Source organism: Lepisma saccharinum, chromosome 23, assembly GCF_977018435.1.
Source record: "Lepisma saccharinum chromosome 23, izLepSacc3.1, whole genome shotgun sequence".
NCBI classification, from domain to species: Eukaryota; Metazoa; Arthropoda; class Insecta; order Zygentoma; family Lepismatidae; genus Lepisma; species Lepisma saccharinum.
Window position 1 is genome coordinate 40608368 of NC_139251.1, and position 20952 is coordinate 40629319.

Genomic DNA, 20952 nt, shown 5'->3' on the forward strand with positions numbered 1-20952 from the left:
GTTACAAGCATAATAACATTCTCCTATGCAAGTAATACGTACAAATCGATATTGGTAAATTTTGTATTGCTACTTTATCATTAAGATTCAATCCCTAGTGTACATTATATTGCTTCCCCAGAGGAAGGAATATAAGGAATGTGGATGATTCTTATTTTCAGTGGAATTTTAGTTGTTCTTTATTTTTTACCAATGTTCGTTTTTTGTAGGATGTGGCAAATGCTTCTGCTGACGAACAAATGATGAAGAAGGTAGAGAAGCTAGTAAAAGAACTGCAGAGATTACAAAAAGTTGTTTCAGTTCCAGGCTTCCGAACAAAAGCTCCCGAGAACATACAAAAAAAGCATGCAGAGAAGGTAGGTGATTTCATTCCGTTTAAAAGAAAGTTTTCTCTCTAATTCAGAAGAGAAGTAGTGTGCTACGTATTTAGCAAACCATTATCTCTTTAAACACAGGATAATTCTCACTTCAGAAAGAGTCTCATTGGTAAATAAACTCCAAATTTCGTGTGTTAGAGTTTATTACGCATTTTCCAATTAATTTCACATTCTCTCATGACAAAACAAAGTAGGAAAACACACCTCACATTTTCAAAAACATGAAAAATTAACATTATAGCATGTTATTTTACGTTTCGTGTTTTCATCAAAAACAAAATATGCATGACTGTATGTGCTCAAATATGGCAGGTTGACCAGCCCTATTTCTGTAAACAATGTTGCTCGACCCAACTTTCATTAATGGGTTTTGCATATGCTTTTAAAAATATATATAATTTTTATATTATATTTTTAAAGCACTGCTCATCACAAACATACACTATCACAATGGCCACTTCTGTAGTATTCACAGTACATGCATACAAATACATCTAATAAGATTTTTAGTAATCTTGCACTTATTTTTTTTTACAGATAGAAGCATTACAAGCTGAATTGAAAAAGTTGAAATATGTTCATGATGCAGCAACTAGACTCATATCGTGATTTGTGAAGGATTACGCTAGTGTGTTTTAAAAGAGCATGTGATGAAAGATGCTTAAAGCAAACATGTGATATTTATTGAGTAGATACTATGTATAAACTATTGTATAGCTTTTTTTAAGTATAAAAAATTTACTGTTTACATTAAGAAAATGTTTTCTTTCTACATATGTAAGGCCAATATCTCAACAAGTACATGACAACAATTGAGTTCTTAATTTTGTTGGTATAAACAAATAAGTATAAATCGAGGAAAATTTTATAAACATTTTCTTCTATTGGGACCATGAAAATTGAATGTATAATGTGCGACAATGTAAAATTGTGTAATGTAAAATGGGGGTTCCACTGTAATCTTGATGTACACAACACAGAAATTGAAACAAAATGTTTCCAACATCGGGATGGAAGATTTCACATTCGAAAAATCACACCCATTTCTTGAGAACAGGCCATTTGATATATAAACAGAAATGGAAGTAATGCATTTGATCTTCTGATGTGAATCCTTCAGTACCTGATGATTCATTCAAGAAGTGTGTGAAATGGTTAAGACAATTTGTTTCCATATCTGTGAAGGGAGAGGGCAGGAGAGGAAGGGAGAGAGAGAGGGGAAGGGGGAGAGCATCTGCATGTGTGTGTGTGCACCCCCTTCTGTCGCTCACCACTGCTGTTACATACTGTAGACAAAAAAAAACAGACACCTTAATTTGACATCTGAATTGCAATTACGCTCTCAGTTTGGTAGTTTTCTGCAACTTTCGTTTTTGTTCTAATTTAACTTATTAATGTATGTAGAACATCCTCAAAGTTTGTTTCTGTTGAATATATTTCCAATAATTTAGTTAGCCTTCGAATCAGAATTTATGCGTTATCACAAAAAATACAAGTGTCAGTTTTTTTTGTCCAGCAGTGTATGTACAGGGTGTCCATAAAAGTAGTTTATGACTACAACCCCAAAAACATGAATTGCAATTGACATACAGAAACATACTGCAGTTCATATGATGTCTTAATTTTCAGCAAGATGGTGCACCACCACATTGGACTACGATGGTGAGAGATTTCCTGAATACAACTTTTGCAACATGTATTGGTACAGGTCGTCCAATTGCCTCGTAGGACACACCATCTTGGCGGGCACCAACAATTTGTCCTGTGAAACTCTTAAGTTCAGACAATATTCACTATCAACTAAATCTATAGAGCAATGGCAGCCTCATAATGGTTCAAAATGGTTCCTATCATATAGGATAAGCCCATGCATGTCCAGGGTGGCTACTCACTGGGAATTCTGGGAATTATGCATGAAATATTGGCTCTGGGGATACTGCATAAATTTTTCTCAGATGTGAAAAATTGCAACTTTTATTAATCCAAATCCCATTGAATTTATACATATTTATTAATGCCCTGGGGCATTTTTTACAGTTAAGCTTTTATTCTTATCGAGAAGGACAAGAAAGCTACATGGAAAATAAAACAGAATTCTCTGGATCCACTTACTTTGTTAGTGTTTTTTGCAGACTAATCTATCTGACAGATGGAATATTATTGCAAGATAGAATATCTTGAAGTGATTAAGTAAATTTGAGTTTGAAATTCTTATACGATTAACAATTTTTCCTAGATTAATATTATATATCTCAAAACACTTGTTGCTTGTGTTTGTAGACATATTTCGAGTCTTGAGTGTGTGAAATGGTAAATCTAAGCTTTGCACCTTAAACTAAATATTTGAAATGTGTGTGTGTGTATATGTATACCGTTTCATTGTGTGTGGATGGTAAGGGGTGATAATATGTAATGTTGAAATGGAGAAAACATCTGCTTGAACCCTTGAATTTTTGGAAAGTTCATCCTGAAAACTGAATTATGCTTGAATTTTATCCTGGTCCTAGAATGGCCACCCTGATGTCGCGCAGTGTCAGATTTTAGGAGGCAAACGTGCATTCATTTAACTGTGGTGTTTTCAAAAAATTGTGCAACCACTGTCAGTGTTATTATTATCACTTGAATGAGGTGCCGCAGAAGCGTAGGGTTGAAGGAAGAGCCTGTCTCGTTTTCATCTCATGATCTTGGTTTTTTCTTGGTGTGTGAACTTCTGATTTTGTTCTCATCCATCTCAAAGGGAAAGCAACCGTTATCCTCCCAGGTTCAAGATAGGAAATAAAACATGTAATCGCAAATTAGTCGTAATATTTTATTCTCTTATTGTAGATAACTTTCCTTCTAGTTTTGGTTAATCGCGACAATGAGGATGAATGGTGGTAAGAGGAAATTAATGATGGATCACTTCATAAACACCTATGCTTAGGTCGAGACTTGAACCCAGGATCTTTGATGGCTGAGACTTGAACCCAGAACCTTTGATGGTCGACGACTTTTATTTTTTATTTTTTTAAAACTTTTTTTTTTACATCATGTTTTCATTTTTCGTGCTCTTGATAACTCATTTTTACTCTTCAATTTTCAACAAGACAGACAATCACAAATATCGAACCCAACACTTTGAAATAAAGAGGCTAAGATTTTCAACTTAAAAACACATGTAATTGTTGGTCCACGGTGAGTCTACACGAATTCCAGACTGTGCATTTCTCCTTCATGAATTTGTCCTCTCGGTTGGAGCAACGCAAGAGATCGAACACAGACCTGAGAGGACAAATTCGTGAAGGAGAAATGCACAGTCTGGAATTCGTGTAGACTCACCGTGGACCAACAATTGCATGTGTTTTTAAGTTGAAAATCTTTGGGTTTGAAATTTGTGATTGTCTGTCTTGTTGAAAATTGAAGAGTGAAAATGAGTTATCAAGAGCAAGGAAAATGATTCTCCTTCACGAATTTGTCTTCTCGGTTGGAGCAATGCAAGAGATCGAACACAGACCTGAGAGGACAAATTCGTGAAGGAGAAATGCACAGTCTGGAATTCGTGTAGACTCACCGTGGACCAACAATTACATGTGTTTTTAAGTTGAAAATCTGCTTGGGTGTAAAACATGTTAAGTGACATTTTGGTCATTTTTGAGTTGCAAAGTAAAATGTGTCATCCTTCAATTTTCAAGTGAAATTGCCATGTCATACAATTTGCATTGGACTCGGTGAAGGGTTCCGAAATTGGTAAACACAACACGAAAACAATTTTACAGTATAGCTTCTAATAACCTTTTTTCGTAATGAACTCCGAAATGACTAAAATGTCACTTACCATGTTTTACACCCGACCCCTTCAATTACACTGGTCTGCATGAAAATCGGCCCTGACACTTTTCCTGCTGATTCTCATGTAAAATGACCTCCTGAATCTGAATATGACCCCCGTTTTCCGCCATCACCCACCGTTTTCGGGGGGAGCCCCACCACCTATTTTTATCAGTTTTCGATAATTTGGAGGGATGAAAAGGATTATTTCACCCTTTACATTTCTTCTGAGGGGCTAGAGAGGTGAAAAGTTATAAAACATGAACATTTGTAGCAAGGAGTTAGATTTGGTAGGGGGGGGGGATTTGCCCCCTTAAATTGTAAAAAAAATCATTAAAAATAATCTATTTTTCCAGTTTTTTCGCAATTTTTTCACTTTTTTCTACATATTCTAGCTTCCAGCCCCCTCATCCTCCCCCAAACACCACCAAGTAATAAAAATATATAGCAACAATAGTAAAAATATATAGCAACAATAATAAAAATATATAGCAACAATATTAAAAATATATAGCAACAATAATAAAAATATATATAGCAACAGTTCAGAAGATTCACTGTACCATGCTGGCGCTCTCAATACTTCATGCCCCCCCCCCATTTTCCCCCATCATCCGCCGTTTTTGGGGGAGCCCCCTTATTTTTATCACTTTTTGATATTTTATGACCATGATTTTGATTTGGAGGGGTGAAAAGAATATTTCAGCTGTAAAGAATAATAAATAAAAGGTAAAAAAATAAATCTAGAGAATAATAAATAAATAAGATAAGTACCTTTATTTGGTGCTTCTTTTCCTTTTGTACCCTGAGGTAGAAGTTTCTCGTACCAAAAACCAGCAGTACTCTGCTAACATGCTCGCGTTCCACTTCCCTGAAAATCTCCTCTCAAACTTATTGATGTCTTGATGGAACCGTTTCCCGTGTTCATCCGAAACTGCTCCTAAATTTTCAGGGAAGAAGTCCAGGTGTGAGTGAAGGAAATGCACTTTTGCACTTTAAGAGACATGTTACACCCCATGGCCTTGTATGCTGACAGCAATTCCTCGACATGAGCGACACAATCATCACTTTTGTTATTACCCAAAAAGTTGTCACACACGTTTTGGAATGCAAGCCAAGCTCCTGTTTCTTTTCGATTCAGATGTTCAATAAACGTCGAATCTTGGAAAAGTTGTCTTATCTGGGGGCCCACGAAAACTCCTTCCTTGATTTTAGCCTCACTGAGACGAGGAAATTTGTTTTCAAAAATTGAAATGCATCACCTGTCTTGTCCATTGCTTTTACAAACTGTTTGATCAATCCGAGTTTGATGTGTAAAGGTGCAAGTAAATATTTTCCATCGGGACCAGAGGATCGTGAGTGACATTTTTCTGACCGTGAGTAAAACTTTCTGGGAGAGGCCAGTTCCGTACGATGTAATGTTTGTCTCGGGCTCGGCTATCCCATTCGCATAGGAAGCAGTAGTATTTTGTGAAGCCTGATTGCAGGCCCGTGAGTAGAGCAACAACTTTTAAGTCAGCGCAAAGTTTCCAATTATAATCATGATAACTGATTCGATCAAGGATTCGGCTGATGTTTTCGTACGTCTCCTTCATATCCACAGAGTATACAACCTGGACTGACGGTAACTCATTCCCATTGGCCAATGGGACAACTTTCAAGCTTGCCTTTAATGAGTCTATAAATCTACCTCCTTGCTACAAATGTTCATGTTTTATAACTTTTCACCTCTCTGGCCCCTCAGAAGAAATGTAAAGGCTAAAATAATCCTATCCATCCTTCCAAATTATCGAAAAGTGAAAAAAATAGGTGGGGGCTCCCCCCCGAAAATGGTGGATGATGGGGGAAAATGGGGGTCATATTCGGATTCAGGAGGTCATTTTACATAAGAATCAGCAGGAATGGTGTCAGGGCTCGAATTTTTTTTTTTTTTTTTGCAGACCAGTGTTATCGAACCTGGGACTCCTGCTAACCACTCCGCCAAGAAGTTCGACTGAGGCAGCAACAAATGCTTAGTACAAGAAATTAATTTTATGCACATTAAAACAACATGCATAGCCTATCTGTAAATACTCAAATATAAAACTTTTTTGTCTGAACAATTAATTTTCATTTAAGAAAACAAATGTAATGAATATCAAATGTGAAGTGAATTTTACCATTTACCATTTTGCGTGAAATATGAACTATATAGTGAAAAACATGTGGAGAAGGTATATTTTCACACTTACAAAATTTGTAAAGCTTTGAAATAAAAAAGCTAAGATTTTCAGCTTAAAAGCATATATAATTGTTGGTGTACGGGAGTCTACACAAATTCCAGAAGGTGTGTTTCTCATTCACGAATTGGTCCTCTTGGTCTCCAGGTCTGTGTTGGATCTCCTGCATTGCTCCGAAGCATGGATGTGCCACAAATTTTTTAACGGTGTGGTTGGACTTTATATCTCGATGCCCATACTCAAGAGATGTTCCCGCTGTTGGTGTTCTTCCAGATGCTGGGCTCTACTTGGAAGAGCAGGTTCCCTTACACAGAAACAAAGAATTAATATTCCTGTTGTCACTTAATGTTGTTATTCTTCACAAAACCCATGGCTGTAACTTACGACCTAATTTTGGGGGAGGGGTTCAGAATATAACTTGGGGCTTAACTTTGGAAAAGAATCAAAGGTTTTCTCCATAAAAACAGGCACCTAACAGTAATTTAGTTACTATGCTTAAAAACTGTTTCTTTTGCGAAATCATACTCATTCATTTAATTCTCAGGTCTCACTACGTTAACTAACTTGCAAATTTTAAGTGGGAGGCAATTCCTAACCTACAATTCTGCTTAGGTCTAATAATGCATGTGTGTAAGAGGGCCAAGTTTAGATCTCTTAGCATTTAACAGTTGGGCTGAAAAGTTCGTAGGCTAACATAGTAAAAAATATTTTTTTGACAAAATTAGATTTTATTATTCAATATAGTTGCCTTTTTAGGGCGATACAACGATTAGAGCGGTCATACAATTTTTCGATGCCATTTTTATAGTACGATTTCTCTTTAGCCTCAAAATAGGCCTCAGTTTCGGCGATTACCTCTTCATCAGTGCTAAATTTCTTTCCAGCGAGCATTCTTTTAAGGTCTGCAAACAGGAAAAAGTCACTGGGGGCCAGATCTGGAGAATATGGTGGATGGGGAAGCAATTCGTAGTCTAATTCATATAATTTTGCCATCGTTTTCATTGATTTGTGACATGGTGCATTGTCTTGATGAAACAGCACTTTTTTCTTCTTCAAATGGGGCCGTTTTTTCGTGATTTCATCCTTTAAACGCTCCAACAACGCTATGTAATAATCGCTGTTGATGGTCTGGCCCTTTTTGAGGTAATCGATGAATATAATATAGATCCACCAAGCTTTCTGAAACCTCGGAAAATATGCGAACTAACCGGCCTCCCCCACCCCCTTCTTTCACCCCCGGTGTTTGCTCTGGCGCTGGTCAGGCAAGGACCTTCCCACTTCCGCTGACACAGTGTTGCTAATTTTACTCTCTTCAAGAATTCGAGGAGTGTTGTTGATGTGCGTAGACGTGTTTTTGAGTAAGTGTAAAGTGTCGAAAGTTGTGCACAGCAGTGAGCGAAATTTGTTACTACGAATCATCGAGAAGTGTGAAGAAGAGAAAAGAGACGGGTGGAATTATCCTCGCGATCAACCCCTAAAGAGACCAAGCAGTATATCTAACGGGACGGTCGGAGTCATTGCTTAAAAAACTGAAGAGAGAGAAAAAAGATTTACAAACCCCTGACCAGAAATTGTCCATGAAATGTACGTAGTGAAAAGAGAAGTTCCTACAATATTGAAACTTTTAGCTATTGCTAAGGAAGAAATTAATTATCAGGGGGGGCGAGAAACATTACGGAAAATTATGAAACAAATAGGCGTTAAATTTAAAAAAATGTAGAAACTCTCGCTTAGCTCTGGTTGAACGAAGCAACATTGTCGTTTGGAGAGCAAGATATCTTCGTGCGATCAACAGATTCCGCAACAAAGGGAGGCCTGTTGTTTACATTGATGAAACTTGGATTCATGTTTTTTTCTTTTTTTAAAATAATTTTTTTATAGTTTACATAATTTAGAATATTAATCTTCTGTGTTTAAATTGTTGATATCCTTCTGCGAGACAGCAGGCGTTTTTAACTTTAGTGTCCCCTCCCTCCTCTCCCTTATGCTATGTTATTTGAATTACCACGTCTAGAAACGAAACTTAATATTCGGCCTGTATATTTGTTTACTTGCAAACCTTTCACGGCACACGCCCACTTCTAGATTTGGCAACACAGGGGGGAAAACACGTGTTTCTGCCATCCCTTCCCTTGCCCCAGAGTTCCCGAGCTCGCCTCCTAAACATTCGACACTAGCGCCACTTGTTTCTGGCCAGGGTTTCAAATAAGTTGGTGGATCTATACCATGCGCATCCCAGAATACTGATGCCATAACCTTGCCAGCCGACTGTTGCATCTTTCCATGCTTTGGATTCGGTTCATCACGTGCAGTCCACTCGGCTGACTGTCGATTGGACTCTGGAGTGTAGTTCTGGAGCCATGTTTCATTCATTGTAATATATCGACGGAAAAATTCGTGTTTATTACGGTTGAATATCGCTAAACATTCCTCCGAATCATCAAAACGTTGTTGCTTTTGATCGATTGTGAGCACGCGCGGCACCCATTTTGCACACAGCTTTCGCATGTTCAAATATTCATGCACAATATGTCCAACACGTTCCTTTGATATTTTTAAAGTCTCGGCTATCTCGATCAACTTCACTTTACGATCATTTAAAATTATTTTCTGGACTTTTTTTATGTTTTCGTCGGTAACAGCCTCTTTGGGGCGTCCACTTCGTGCATCGTCTTCGATGCTCATTTCGCCTTGTTTAAATTTAGCAAACCACTTCTCAACGGTTGATATTCCTGGTGCAGAGTCCGAATAATGTTTATCAAGCCAAGCCTTGGCTTCAAGAGTATTTTTTTTCGCCAAAAAGCAATGCTTTATTAACACACGAAATTCTTTTTTATCCATTTTTTCACAATAAGAAAAGCTGCTTCACTCACAATGCTATATCTCACGAACTAATTATCCGGCAGCTGTGAAATTTATACACGTATCTTTTGAAGGTTAGTACAAAGTAAAAATCACATGGATTTAATTCTAGTAACGCCATCTATGAGTCAGCCTATGAACTTTTCAGCCCAACTGTTACATGAAGATTTGGCACACACAGATGTACTACATAGAATTTTCAGCAAAAAATTCAGGCTCGACCAGGACTTGAACCTGGGTATCCAGCATACCGAGCCATTGCTCTAACACTGAGCTACTGACCTGGCTTGCCTTTTCCTGATTTTTAGTTGTCATTGTTTTACCTGTGTGGAATCTTCTCTTCTAGTGCTACCTTGATGGGATCTGTTGCCTTTGAAACACTGTAGATGTCGATGCTGCCTGGTTTCTCCCAGCATAGAGATGTAAATTACATTACTATTATCTTTGCCGTTGTCTGTAGCAGTCCATGGCAGCCATATTCACTCATGGACGTCTGCAGGTTTTTCCCAGGGAGGGGCAAGCAAAGCACTTTTTTTTCCCCAGGGAAATAAACGAGGCATATTTCCCCCTCAAACTCTCCATCAATTTCAAGTTATCATGTTCCTTCAACGTTCTTATAATAAGTAACATAAATTACTGTGGCTGAAATGAAATTTTATGTGTGAAATATATGCTCTTAGGTTAACATAAATTTTCCAAAGGGGTTGTGGCTTCCCCTCCCCCCCTTTCAGGACATCCATGGCTGTGTTTTATCCTGGGATCTCCTATAGAGCATTGTATTTTATCACAGATGCAGCAGTGGGTTCGAAGCCCTTGGCTATAAGTATTGTATTTTGATAGAGACAAAACAATAAAATAATGGGGGTTGAGCCTTCTAACACAAAAATAATAATATGTCATAAGGAACAACTGTAATGCAATCATGGCTTGCGAATCTTGGACAATTGTATATAGTTATTTTTTTTTGTTTTCTGAAACTTTATTTGTGTTCCTATAGATCTCTTCAGGGCTGTAGTCGAGGGTATATGGTGGTATATGCCATATACCCTCTGGATAAACTTACTAGAGTGCAGGGGCGATTCCTCCATGTAGGAAGTGAGGAACTTCCTACAGTTTATTTATACGTATTTCCAGTCCTCTACTTTTTAGGAGTTTAATGCACATTATAAAATTATGAGCACAATGCGCATACACTTGATTAGGTTAGGTACTGTCAAGAGTTGACTGCTCTCGCTCATTCCACCAGATGGATGAGGAGTGGAAGGGGCAGTGAAGGGAGGGGGGATTTTCGAAGATCGGCAAGGGCTGAGGAACCAGTAAGAGTTTCCTCAATTGGTGATGCTAACCCGAGCAAAATGGTACTAAAGCTATGACAGTTTGATCTTTGTTGGCACCTAGCACCCAGTTTTTGGCATAATGGAAAAATTTAGCATAATCTACAAATACAAGTCCCTGGTAGAGGGAAATCGAATTCAAAAGAATATGTTTGCAGGAAATAAAAGTAAAATAACATCCAAATCTAATTTCTATTTCACCAGTGGACATGTTTCAAACAAAAAGGAGTATGTCGACCCAGCGACAAGCTTTTTACAACCATCCACGATTCATTCTTTATCTTTTCTCGATTTAGTTTGTGAAGAAATTATAGGGGAGGAATTGGTAAAAAGTTGGGGGTAAACAAGCATGCTGAACCAATTTATTTTTTTGAGCCATTGTAAACAATTTTGTGGAAAAATTAACAATATTACATAACTGTAGTGAATAATATGTAACGCAAGTCCAAAATGCGAAAAGTAGATGCATAATTGAACTTAAAACTACAGTTATCCGGAAAAAAAAAGATTAATAATGAACCACAGCACAATTTAGAGCACTTATAATGATTTCAGAGTTTAAGCAGAACTTTTTATTATCTTTAGTCCACACAATGACAGGAAGGGAGGACAAAATGGAAATTATTTCAAAATCTGAAACATCATCGATGTTTTTATGGGTTCACATTTTGTAGTTCTAGGGAAGCAAAGGTCCCTTACTCTACCTTGTGCATGGGTCTGCAGCTAACATTCTAAATGCAATGGATTGAACAAGCGATAGGTGTGACTGTAATTGAACGCATTTTTCAAACCTTCCACGGTTTACCATATAACTTCTTCCTACAGGTGTCATGAGTGGCGACATGAGTCGCCACTGCTAGAGTGTACCTTGTACTACATATCTACCTTCTACTCCAGTGAGCGTATTACTATGAAATACATCTGATTTCATGTGATCAGGAACATAATGTCGAGAAGGCCCACCGGTTGATACGTGTGATGACGTATCAAAAGAGGCACTTCGAACTGTTTTCGAGTAGGCAGGTAGAAACAGTTCCAGAAGAAGACTAGATTGCTCAACATAAGTATTGACTAAAGTATTTTCCCAAGTTAATCAAAAAATAGTGTTATTATCAGCATTGTTAAAGCTATTACCATTTGTAAAGTTAGTAACTGATAATTCACAAAAAAAAATCAACTACAAAATAGAATAAAGTAACATGCTGTACTGCAACCTATAAAAACACCTGTAGCTTTTATGTTTAAATGCAATCGTTAAAATAAGTATTTCATATTTTTTAAAAAATGCCTTGTCTATTGTAATATGCCTTATCCCTATAACAGTGTCATCAGTATTCCACCACATGGCATTCTTGTTCGCAGAAGTTAATCAATTTTATCCACATATTTAATGAGAACAGAATCAAAAGTTCATGAAAAAATTGTCTTCCCTTAACATTTCACAAAACTTAGCTCATACCCTCTGCAGATTTTGAGTCTAAAGCATTGGTTCTCATTTCAAATGATGTTCCATTTTGGTATGGAATTTCCTTCTTTTCAGAATCAAAATGAACTTATCCAGGTACAACTCATCCTTGGAATAACTATATGATAAGTATATTTTGTAAATTAAAATTCCATCACTAGATGGCATAGTTACTAAAATTACAATAGCTTCTAAATTTCGCAAGATATTTACATAGTTTTTAAAACAAAAGATGAATTGTTAATAATTAATTCCAGATTTTTAAGTGTCGTTTTTTGTACATTTCTTTTATAGCAGTTGAAAGATATTATTGGTTTGATATGACAATATGTGTCCAATCTCACAGGAAGTTTTCCTTTACACCACTTTAAAAAAGACTGGAAGTAAATGTATTATTAAGCACTGTATTTTAGAGTGCGTCCAGCACACGTGAAATTTTTGTAAAGGTGTGGGGAAATACAGGCCCGCATCTAATAATAAATCAATAAGAGAGAAATCAAGAGCATTGAAACTTGCAAGAAACGTTGCATTCGTAACCGGTACATCGAGTGGTATGCTCACAATCTTAATTCCGAAGTATCTTAAGTTCGAATCCCTGCCTGGACGAGTTTATTAGTTTGTGTTTGCCCTTTCATCTGATACTATTCATCCTCATCGTCGCGATTAGTCTCGAGAGGCAGAAAAGCAGTATGAAATCCGAAAAACAATATAAATACATTTTTTTTGACTAGCCACCACATCGAGACTGCATTGAAGACTGTGAATACGATACCACAATTGAGATTATAACTATTCGAACAATGAACAATGCGTTTGAATCTCTCCCGTCAGGAAATTGAGAAATGGAGCCTCCACCGGGATCTAACCCGGAAATCCTTGAGTACAAGGCGACAACCTTAACCACCAGGCTGCCGAGGAGGCCCACATTTGGTGTTTTCGTGTTTCTTCTTGTTGAGAGGGAAGGAAGAGTGTCATGTAAAGACTACAAATGCAATTCTTATAGTTAGGGAGCGGATTTTTAGGTGCAAAAATTCAGAAAATGTCAATTTTTAATGCTCTAGAAACAATGGAAATATGTGACTAAAAGTCGAAAATATTTTCATACAAAATTCCAACATTGTGTCCAGTGACAGTGGACGTTAGTTGCTTGTTTCATTCTGTTGGTTACAATGAACAGTAAAGTTTATTTCGAAAATGTATGCCGATTACCTCTGAACAATTTTTTGTATTGTGAAAACGACATTTATGCATCACACCACGTCGGACGTGCATATTTGAAGTGCGAAATGTGCACTTACACAACTACACGGTCACACCATGGCAATCTTACACGGTTTTTGGTACCCCTTTCTTTGAACACCTGCAAGCGTGTCCCTCATAGAGAGTTCACTTTCCTTTCAACACCAATAACGCCCTTCACTGTTTGGAAAAGCTGTTTTGTGTTTCTAGTTCTTCTATCACGCTACGCAAAAAATTTAGATTTGCAGATAAGAAACCCCAAATCGATTTGTAAACATTCATATTTCAATAAATCATGAAGTGTCGCAAAATATTTCGTCTATTTTACGCATTAACTCTATTACATGCATATACATAAAGATTTTGGAAACTTTATTTTGTCTGGAATTTCTGAAATACCTTTCCCTAGAAGCGTGTGTTTTATGTGCTAAAAGTAAAATTATACATTTCTATGTGAAATAAGACTTCGCAGATTATATTGCAACTATATGGTCGGCACTCTTACCGAGCATGGCCAACTTCTGAAGCAAGGGAGAAAATGTGTTTTTACGTAAAAATCCGCTCCCTACTTATAATATACTCTTCGCCACCACGTACCTATCGTTATGCATGCATGTATATACTCACGCAAGTTTGTGCATTGGGAACGTCCTTCGAGATGCGAGTGCCTGAAAAGATGAAGTCCTTTACCCTTCAAGGTTGGATATGGAAGGATGGAATGATTCTAGCTCCCCTGGCTCTCCATGTGTGGTCATCTGTAAGTAGAAATGGATGCGTACATATGACTTACTTTCCGGAAATTAATGTGTACCGTCTCATCTGTGACATTTTAACATCACTCAAATAACATCATCTCCGTACCACTGAATTTTCTCGAATGTAAGTTAACGAGGCTGTGGCGACGGAATAATTTCTGTTGTATGTTCTTTCCTCTCCCATCCGTGCCACGTGATCCACTTCTCTAAATCCCCCCTTGATTTCTTTATTCTAATAATAATATTAATAAAAGATGGACATAAAGCATTTGCCTATTTTTTTAATCCATTTTAGTTCTAAATGTTTTCTAAGTATTTCCAGAAACTTAATTCGTCCTTTAATCTGAGACCTAGAATATTTTGATAGGCTGTTAGATTTTAGGATACAAGTTTGTGAATAGAAGAGTAACATGCACTATCTGAATTACGTGTGCTTTTACAGTTTCTACTTTATTATAGTTTTAATTTTATGTTAGTAGTTCTTTTAATTAGTATTTAGGAAAGTTCATTTACATACATTCGTTCTAGTTGATTGATAAATCTCATTTAGCCCGACATTCTAATTACCTTTTTATGTGAATGTGGATTGTAGAAAGAAATCCTTTATCTCGTTGACACAGATAAAGATAGGTTCAGCTGACAAAAAAATTAACAAGTTGAAAAGTACAAAAAATATTGTTGGACACGCTGTTTGAACGATTCTAGTTTCCATGGCAACAATTGCACAGAAACAATGAAAATCTTGAAGATGCATAGAGAGAGATCTCGATCATTGTTAAGTATTACGTAAATTATGTTAATTATTATGAGGACGTTGCAGTAACATAGCTTCACACTGAAGGAGAGATATTTTTTTTGAAGAGCAACACCATCATGGGGGGATATGTGGAGTTTGTCCCCCCTGAAAAAATATTTTGCTGCCTCTCCATGGAAAAATCCTGCGGACGTCCATGAGTATCTATAATTACGTCATGCAAAACTTCCTGGCTATGTTCACATTTATGGTTTTCGATTGGAGTAACCACTCACATTTCCATGATTTATTTTATTACAATTTATAATCATTGATTGCAATAAATTTACAGTTAGTAATTTGGTTGCAAGAAAGTTTCAAGCAGAAAGTAACTGTAAAAGTAACTTATAACTTTAACTGAGTTACTTTTTAAAATTATTGCTCCATTGATTGATTTGTTTTATTTTACTTTGCTTTTTGTGCCACTTTTGGCTAATTTGCGAAGATGGGGATGTGTGATGACATGATGAAATTAATGAATGGGCACTCACAAACATCCATGCCCAGGTCGGGATTCGAACCCGGGACCCCTGGCCTCCTAGCGCGATGTGCTAACCACTCCGCCACGGGGGCGACTAAAATGAGTAATTGTGAGTAACTTTTAGAAAGTAACTTGTGAAGGCGAACCACTCAAAGTCAGACATTTGTGCGTCACTGCTTGGAATTCAACGAAAACACGAAAATCAAGTCATTGCGGAGCGTGACACAAACATATAGAATCACGGAGAAGATTGCAAGAGTCTGGTTAACAGCCACTATTGTTCCCCTGGTGAGCAGTGAGGGAGTTGTAACGCCGGATTAAAGCGACAGGCAATCTTTGCAGCAACGCAGATATAGAATTCTCCACCGCCATTTGTACCCGGCTGAGGAAGTACAACAGAGTTAAATTAGGAGGAGACACGAATGATAACGTGAGCCACTATCTGTAAGTGTTTTTGGCGGGTCCCTGGGGAGTCGTTTCGGAGGCGATGCGGCCAGATAAAGTGGAGGAAACGCCTCCGGGATGAGTTACAGCACCCGAGGGAACGTGGCAGCTGGAGATGAGACTTTCTCCAGGGAGACAGTTCGTCTGGAACCGGGCAACTTTCCCGGTGAAAGAATCGGCAGGGAAAAAACTCGCAGCTCTCACGTACTGCGGCCCCGTTTTGCACGGCGCCATTTCGAGCCTGTCTCCTGGAACGTAACTGCTCGAACTGTCATTTTTTTTCTTTTAGTTTCACCAGCTATAAATCATAGGAAGTCAAAGATAAACAGTAGCCCGTTTTCGTGACACGCAAGGTAAAGACAGAGGCTCTGTCCGAAATGTCCAAAAAGTGTGCTCGTTATTAACTACTAACTTGTTTGCAATCATGGAAATCGAAAGTGTTGATTGTAGTTCTTCGATTGTGTGGAAATGATGGAAATGCAAGTAAAATATATTTTTAAAATGCTATGTGATTTCTATGGTGAAAGACAAGTGTTTTATAAAGCCAGGGGTGTGGACGAAGCAAGGGAGGGGGAATCAGAATATATTTCCTGAGTAATTCATTTACTTTAGCTGGTTCCAAGTCACTTTTACTACTAAAACATAGGTGTACCATATTTAATCCGTTAGATCACTACTACTAACTAACTCCCTAGCCTTCTTAAACCCGAAGGTTCATGGCTGCAGCAACACAGGCCTTCCATCTTTCCCTATCTTCAGCAAGATCTATATACTCTTTTCCATCCCTACCAATTTCCCTTAGGTCCATCTCAACGTTGTCCCTCCATCTTCGTCTTGGCCTTCCTACAGGTCTCTTACCATCAGGTTTCCCAACAAGAATCCTGTAAACTCCTCTTTCCTCTCCCATTCGTGCCACATGGCATGCCCACCTAAGTCTTCTTGATTTAATTATTCTAATAATATCTGGACATGAATACAAATTATGTAGTTCTAAATTATGTAACCTTCTCCACTCACCTGTCTCCTCATCCGTTAGATCAGGGGTTCCCAAACATTTTCGTTTCACGGCGTCCGCGGCACCCAAGTCAGAATGTAGGCCTATCTAACACTTGCAACGCTCAGTTGGTGTGGTTAGGTTGCTTGCCTTAAGTGAAAAAAATAAACACATATTTCATTAGAAATATTTTATATGTAACTACTAAATAAGCACATATTTGGAACAATCATTTCATTTCAGTGAAAATATTGGAACGTTTTGCGGCACGGGGCGCCGCGGCGCACACTTTGGGAATCACTGCGATAGATGAAGTAAATGACGAGTTTAGGGGGTGCAGATCAAGTAAAGCGTTCAGTAAAGCTAAAAAAATAGTGTCTTAAAATTATTGGGTAGTAGTAGACACACTGTTTTAGTTAAATGCTTGATGGTGATTATGACATAATTTGGGCCAAACGTGCCATTGCCGTTGTGGATGGGCCCCACTGCTCTACTTGTATGCGGCAGACTATTCGTTTACACGTGTTAATCTGCTTACTGTAACGAGATCGAGCTCTACAGAAGAGAAAATGTTCTCATAATATAATTTTCAAGTCAAAAGTTATGTTGTAAGTTACTTCTTCACTTCTTTTTATGTTGTATATGCTTGCATATCTATATATGTTTTTGACTGCATAGTAGAATGAGAAATATCATTAATAATTCGACCAAACGATATTTTTAATATCATGATTTATACGTTACTTCGTTTTGAGTCTTGTGTAAAATTGAATTTTCTGTGTCAACATTTCATCTACTTCCCGTAATAAACATAAAATTCGTCCTCAACTTAAATTGAAATATTTCCACAGCTCTAGAGAATCATTCTTTAAACGTAAAAGCACACAGTAACTGATTGATTGATTTGCTTTATGTTACTTCGCTTTTTGTGCCACTTTTGGCTAGTTTGCGAAGATAGGGATAGGTGATGAATCGTTTGTGATGACATCACAAACATCTATGTCCAGGCTTAGATTCGAATCCGGGACCCCTGGCGTCGTAGCGTGGTGTGGTAACCACACGAGGGCCGGAACACACAGTAATTGTAGTAATTATACTCCTATCCATATCCTAACCATAGCCGTACGTAGACCCTCAGATTAAGGGGGGCAAAGCCTTGATGAGGGTTCAATCGGGCAGTGATTTATCCACACACCACCATAAATTTTTTCACGAAGGGCCAATTTATGATAATTTTGGTTCTAAATTTGCCCTTACACCAAGAAAAACCCCTGCCTGCAGTCGGGAAAAGTAAAACTTCATTCCATCGAAAATGATATGAAAGTCGTAGATTGGGAATTGCTGAAACCTATCCATGATATTGAAGGCAAAATAAACTATTTTAATTCAAAAATCATCAGCATCTTTGAAATTCATGCACCTACTAAAACGGCAAGGGCAGGTAAAATATATACTCCATGGATCACAGATAATGTAAAACTAGTAATGAAACTCAGGGATAATGCCTTACGCAAATTTAAACGAACAAATACACGACTGGCTACATTACAAGGATCTCCGTAACTTCACAATGTCAATTACAAGACAGCATATTTCACATCCCATGTAAACAGCAGAAATATGAACACACGTGGTACCTGGCAAAAATTAAAAGATTTAAGTATTGTTGATATGTAATAAGTGCACTCGCGGTCCCCGAAATGATGTATCTTTCATACCCCGGCACGGGGCCAGACGTCATTATGGGTACGGGAAACCGGTCGTGACTTTTTACTTACGGTCCAGGTTTTTTTAGTTACTGAGACGGTCGTTTGTTGTTGTACTAGTGCGAGGCGGAGATAAATACCTAGAAATGTTACACTTTTTTGGTTTACCTTAGATAAGTAGACTCGAACAATAATAACTAGAGCTAGGAATTTTAGGTGCAAAAATTTGCCAATAAAGGTGCAAAAAAGGTGCCAATTTTTGTACAAAAAAGGTGCTAAAATAGGTGCTAATTTTCAGATGTAGAATTTATTGTGAGCAGTCCATACATATATGATTCAACTTGTCTGGATAAACACATAGAGTATTCTCGGTTTTAAACGTTTAATATAACTAAGCAAAGAAAATTCTCTGATACATTAGAAAGCAACATAATTGCTTAGAATCAGTCATCTCGAAAACTGTTAAAATAGATTACATTCAAAATTTCTATGTTCTTCTAAGTGAGGCTACATCTGCGGTCACTAAGCAGATACTTGTAAGTTGAAAAAGAACGTTCAACGTCAACAGACACAAGTGGTGTATATTTTGTTTTCAACCGGTAATCCCCATCCTTGTTGGTTGCAACTTCTTGAACATCAGAGTTTTTCGCTAAACTTTGTTCTAACTTCTCTTTCCCGACCCCTTGCAGCTCTCGTTGCACATCCATCAAAACAACCCATTGTGCTTCTTTTCAGGACAATGCTCCTCCAGTTTTGTGATTGCAGTAGTAAGGAAAGAGAAGCCATGTACAATATAGAGTTCATTTTGGAATTCCTGTTTAAGTGCAAGTTTTTTCGCTTTTTCTACAGCTGAGGAATCACTAGGCAAAGCATCTAAAAATTTCGATATTGTATAGAAATTATTGCAAATAAACACTACAGCTTTTAACCTTGTACCCCACCTAGTGAGGATGGGAGAGGGTGGTAGTGGAAGTTTCATAATTTCTACGTACTTCTGTATTCTAGAAGGAGCCTTTTTCAGTATTTTCTTAATGCTAGAAACAAATTCGTTCACATATGTATATTCATCTTTAAGAGCTTCACAAACTCGATGCAAAGCATGAACAAAGCAGGTCACATGTTTTAAGTTAGGATACATATTCTTCACATTAGAAAATGCAGCTAACATGTAAGATGCTTGGTCTGTAAGAACTAACCACACACTATCATATTTTACACCCTCCGGCCACAATACAAAACATGCAACATTGAAACTTTGCATTACACTTGCATTATTTGTTTTGCCGAGAAAATAAGTTTTTAAAAGCATGGGTTTCACTTGATGTCCATTGAGAGGTGCTACTAAAATGTTCAAAACGTACCTGTTTTGCCTATCTGTGGTTTCATCTAGTATGAAATAGACTGAATGGTCAGCTACTACTTGCCTGATCTGCGAGATTTTAGCTTCATAAAGAGGTTGAAGGTAAGATTTCCTTAAGGTGCTCTCATCTGGAAATGACTTCCCAGTATATTTTTGCAAATATGATTTCATGACAGGATTGTTAAGTTTCGAAAGAGGTATTCCACACGCTAAAAATGTCCATGCTGTCCAACTGAAAAATTCATTTGTATTTCTGGAACTCGAAGATGCAAGCGCCTCACCAATGAATTGCTATCGCTTCCCACCTTTACCATCTCGTAGTTCTTTATTCCTGACGTGCTTCCCACTTTGTATATGCTGCACAACCCGAGTGCGTTGGTGTTTGTCATCAAGAGCAATAGAAATATCACACACATCACACCTCAGAACAGATCCATCACTCTGAATGCCGTCACAGCTAAACTGTTTAACAATGTCCTGCAGTTTCCCAACATTTACTTTATGTTTTGGCATGGTAAACAAGCAGTCGATCACAGACTGCAGCAGTTATCTTGCTCGCCGAGACGGGAGAAGGAAACGAAAACAAAACAGCTTTCCTACAACAAGTCGTAAACAATACAGCATAGGACAAAAAGAGCACAACTTCTAGCAATTGTAACGCGTCATTGTTGGCACTGTTTAAAGTCCAAGCGCTTACTACATTAACGTCCAAGAACTGAAGAAAGCCGATTCATTGTTGTGCTGTACACAAGAATCACGTGCCAAGAAGCCGTGCCTCAAATGTGGGTCGGGTTAAACAGCATGCGAGTTGTTTTAAAAAAAATGATAAAGATGCAAAAAGGGCAAAAAGGTGCAAAAGGTTCTGAGATTGTGAAAAAGGTGGAAAAGGTTCTGAGATTGTGAAAAAGGTGCAAAAAGGTGCAACCAAAACACCATGAGTAAAGTTCAATACGTGCTTATTTTGGGGATGAGTCACTTTTTTACCCATTTTCACACAAAAAAAATTAAGGTGCAGCACCTAAAATTCCTAGCTCTAAATTAATAACACACTAATAGCGTTATACCAGATACCTGAAAAACATCAAATGATAACACTGACGAACGGTAAAAATATGA

At 37.6% G+C, this 20952-nt stretch overlaps 1 protein-coding gene across 3 annotated transcripts in view; it reads left to right on the forward strand.

Annotated features, from left to right (window-relative positions):
• LOC146005194 (valine--tRNA ligase-like) overlaps positions 1–1105 on the forward strand; it is a 47342-nt gene extending 46237 nt beyond the window's left edge. For all 3 annotated transcript variants that reach the window (XM_083144236.1, XM_083144237.1, XM_083144238.1), the window contains 2 exons: positions 210–356; positions 915–1105. In XM_083144236.1, the coding sequence (XP_083000362.1) occupies positions 210–356; positions 915–986 (219 nt within the window). In that variant the 3' untranslated portion in view covers positions 987–1105. The remainder of the gene's footprint in view (positions 1–209; positions 357–914) is intronic.
• Positions 1106–20952: the final 19847 nt, after the last annotated feature.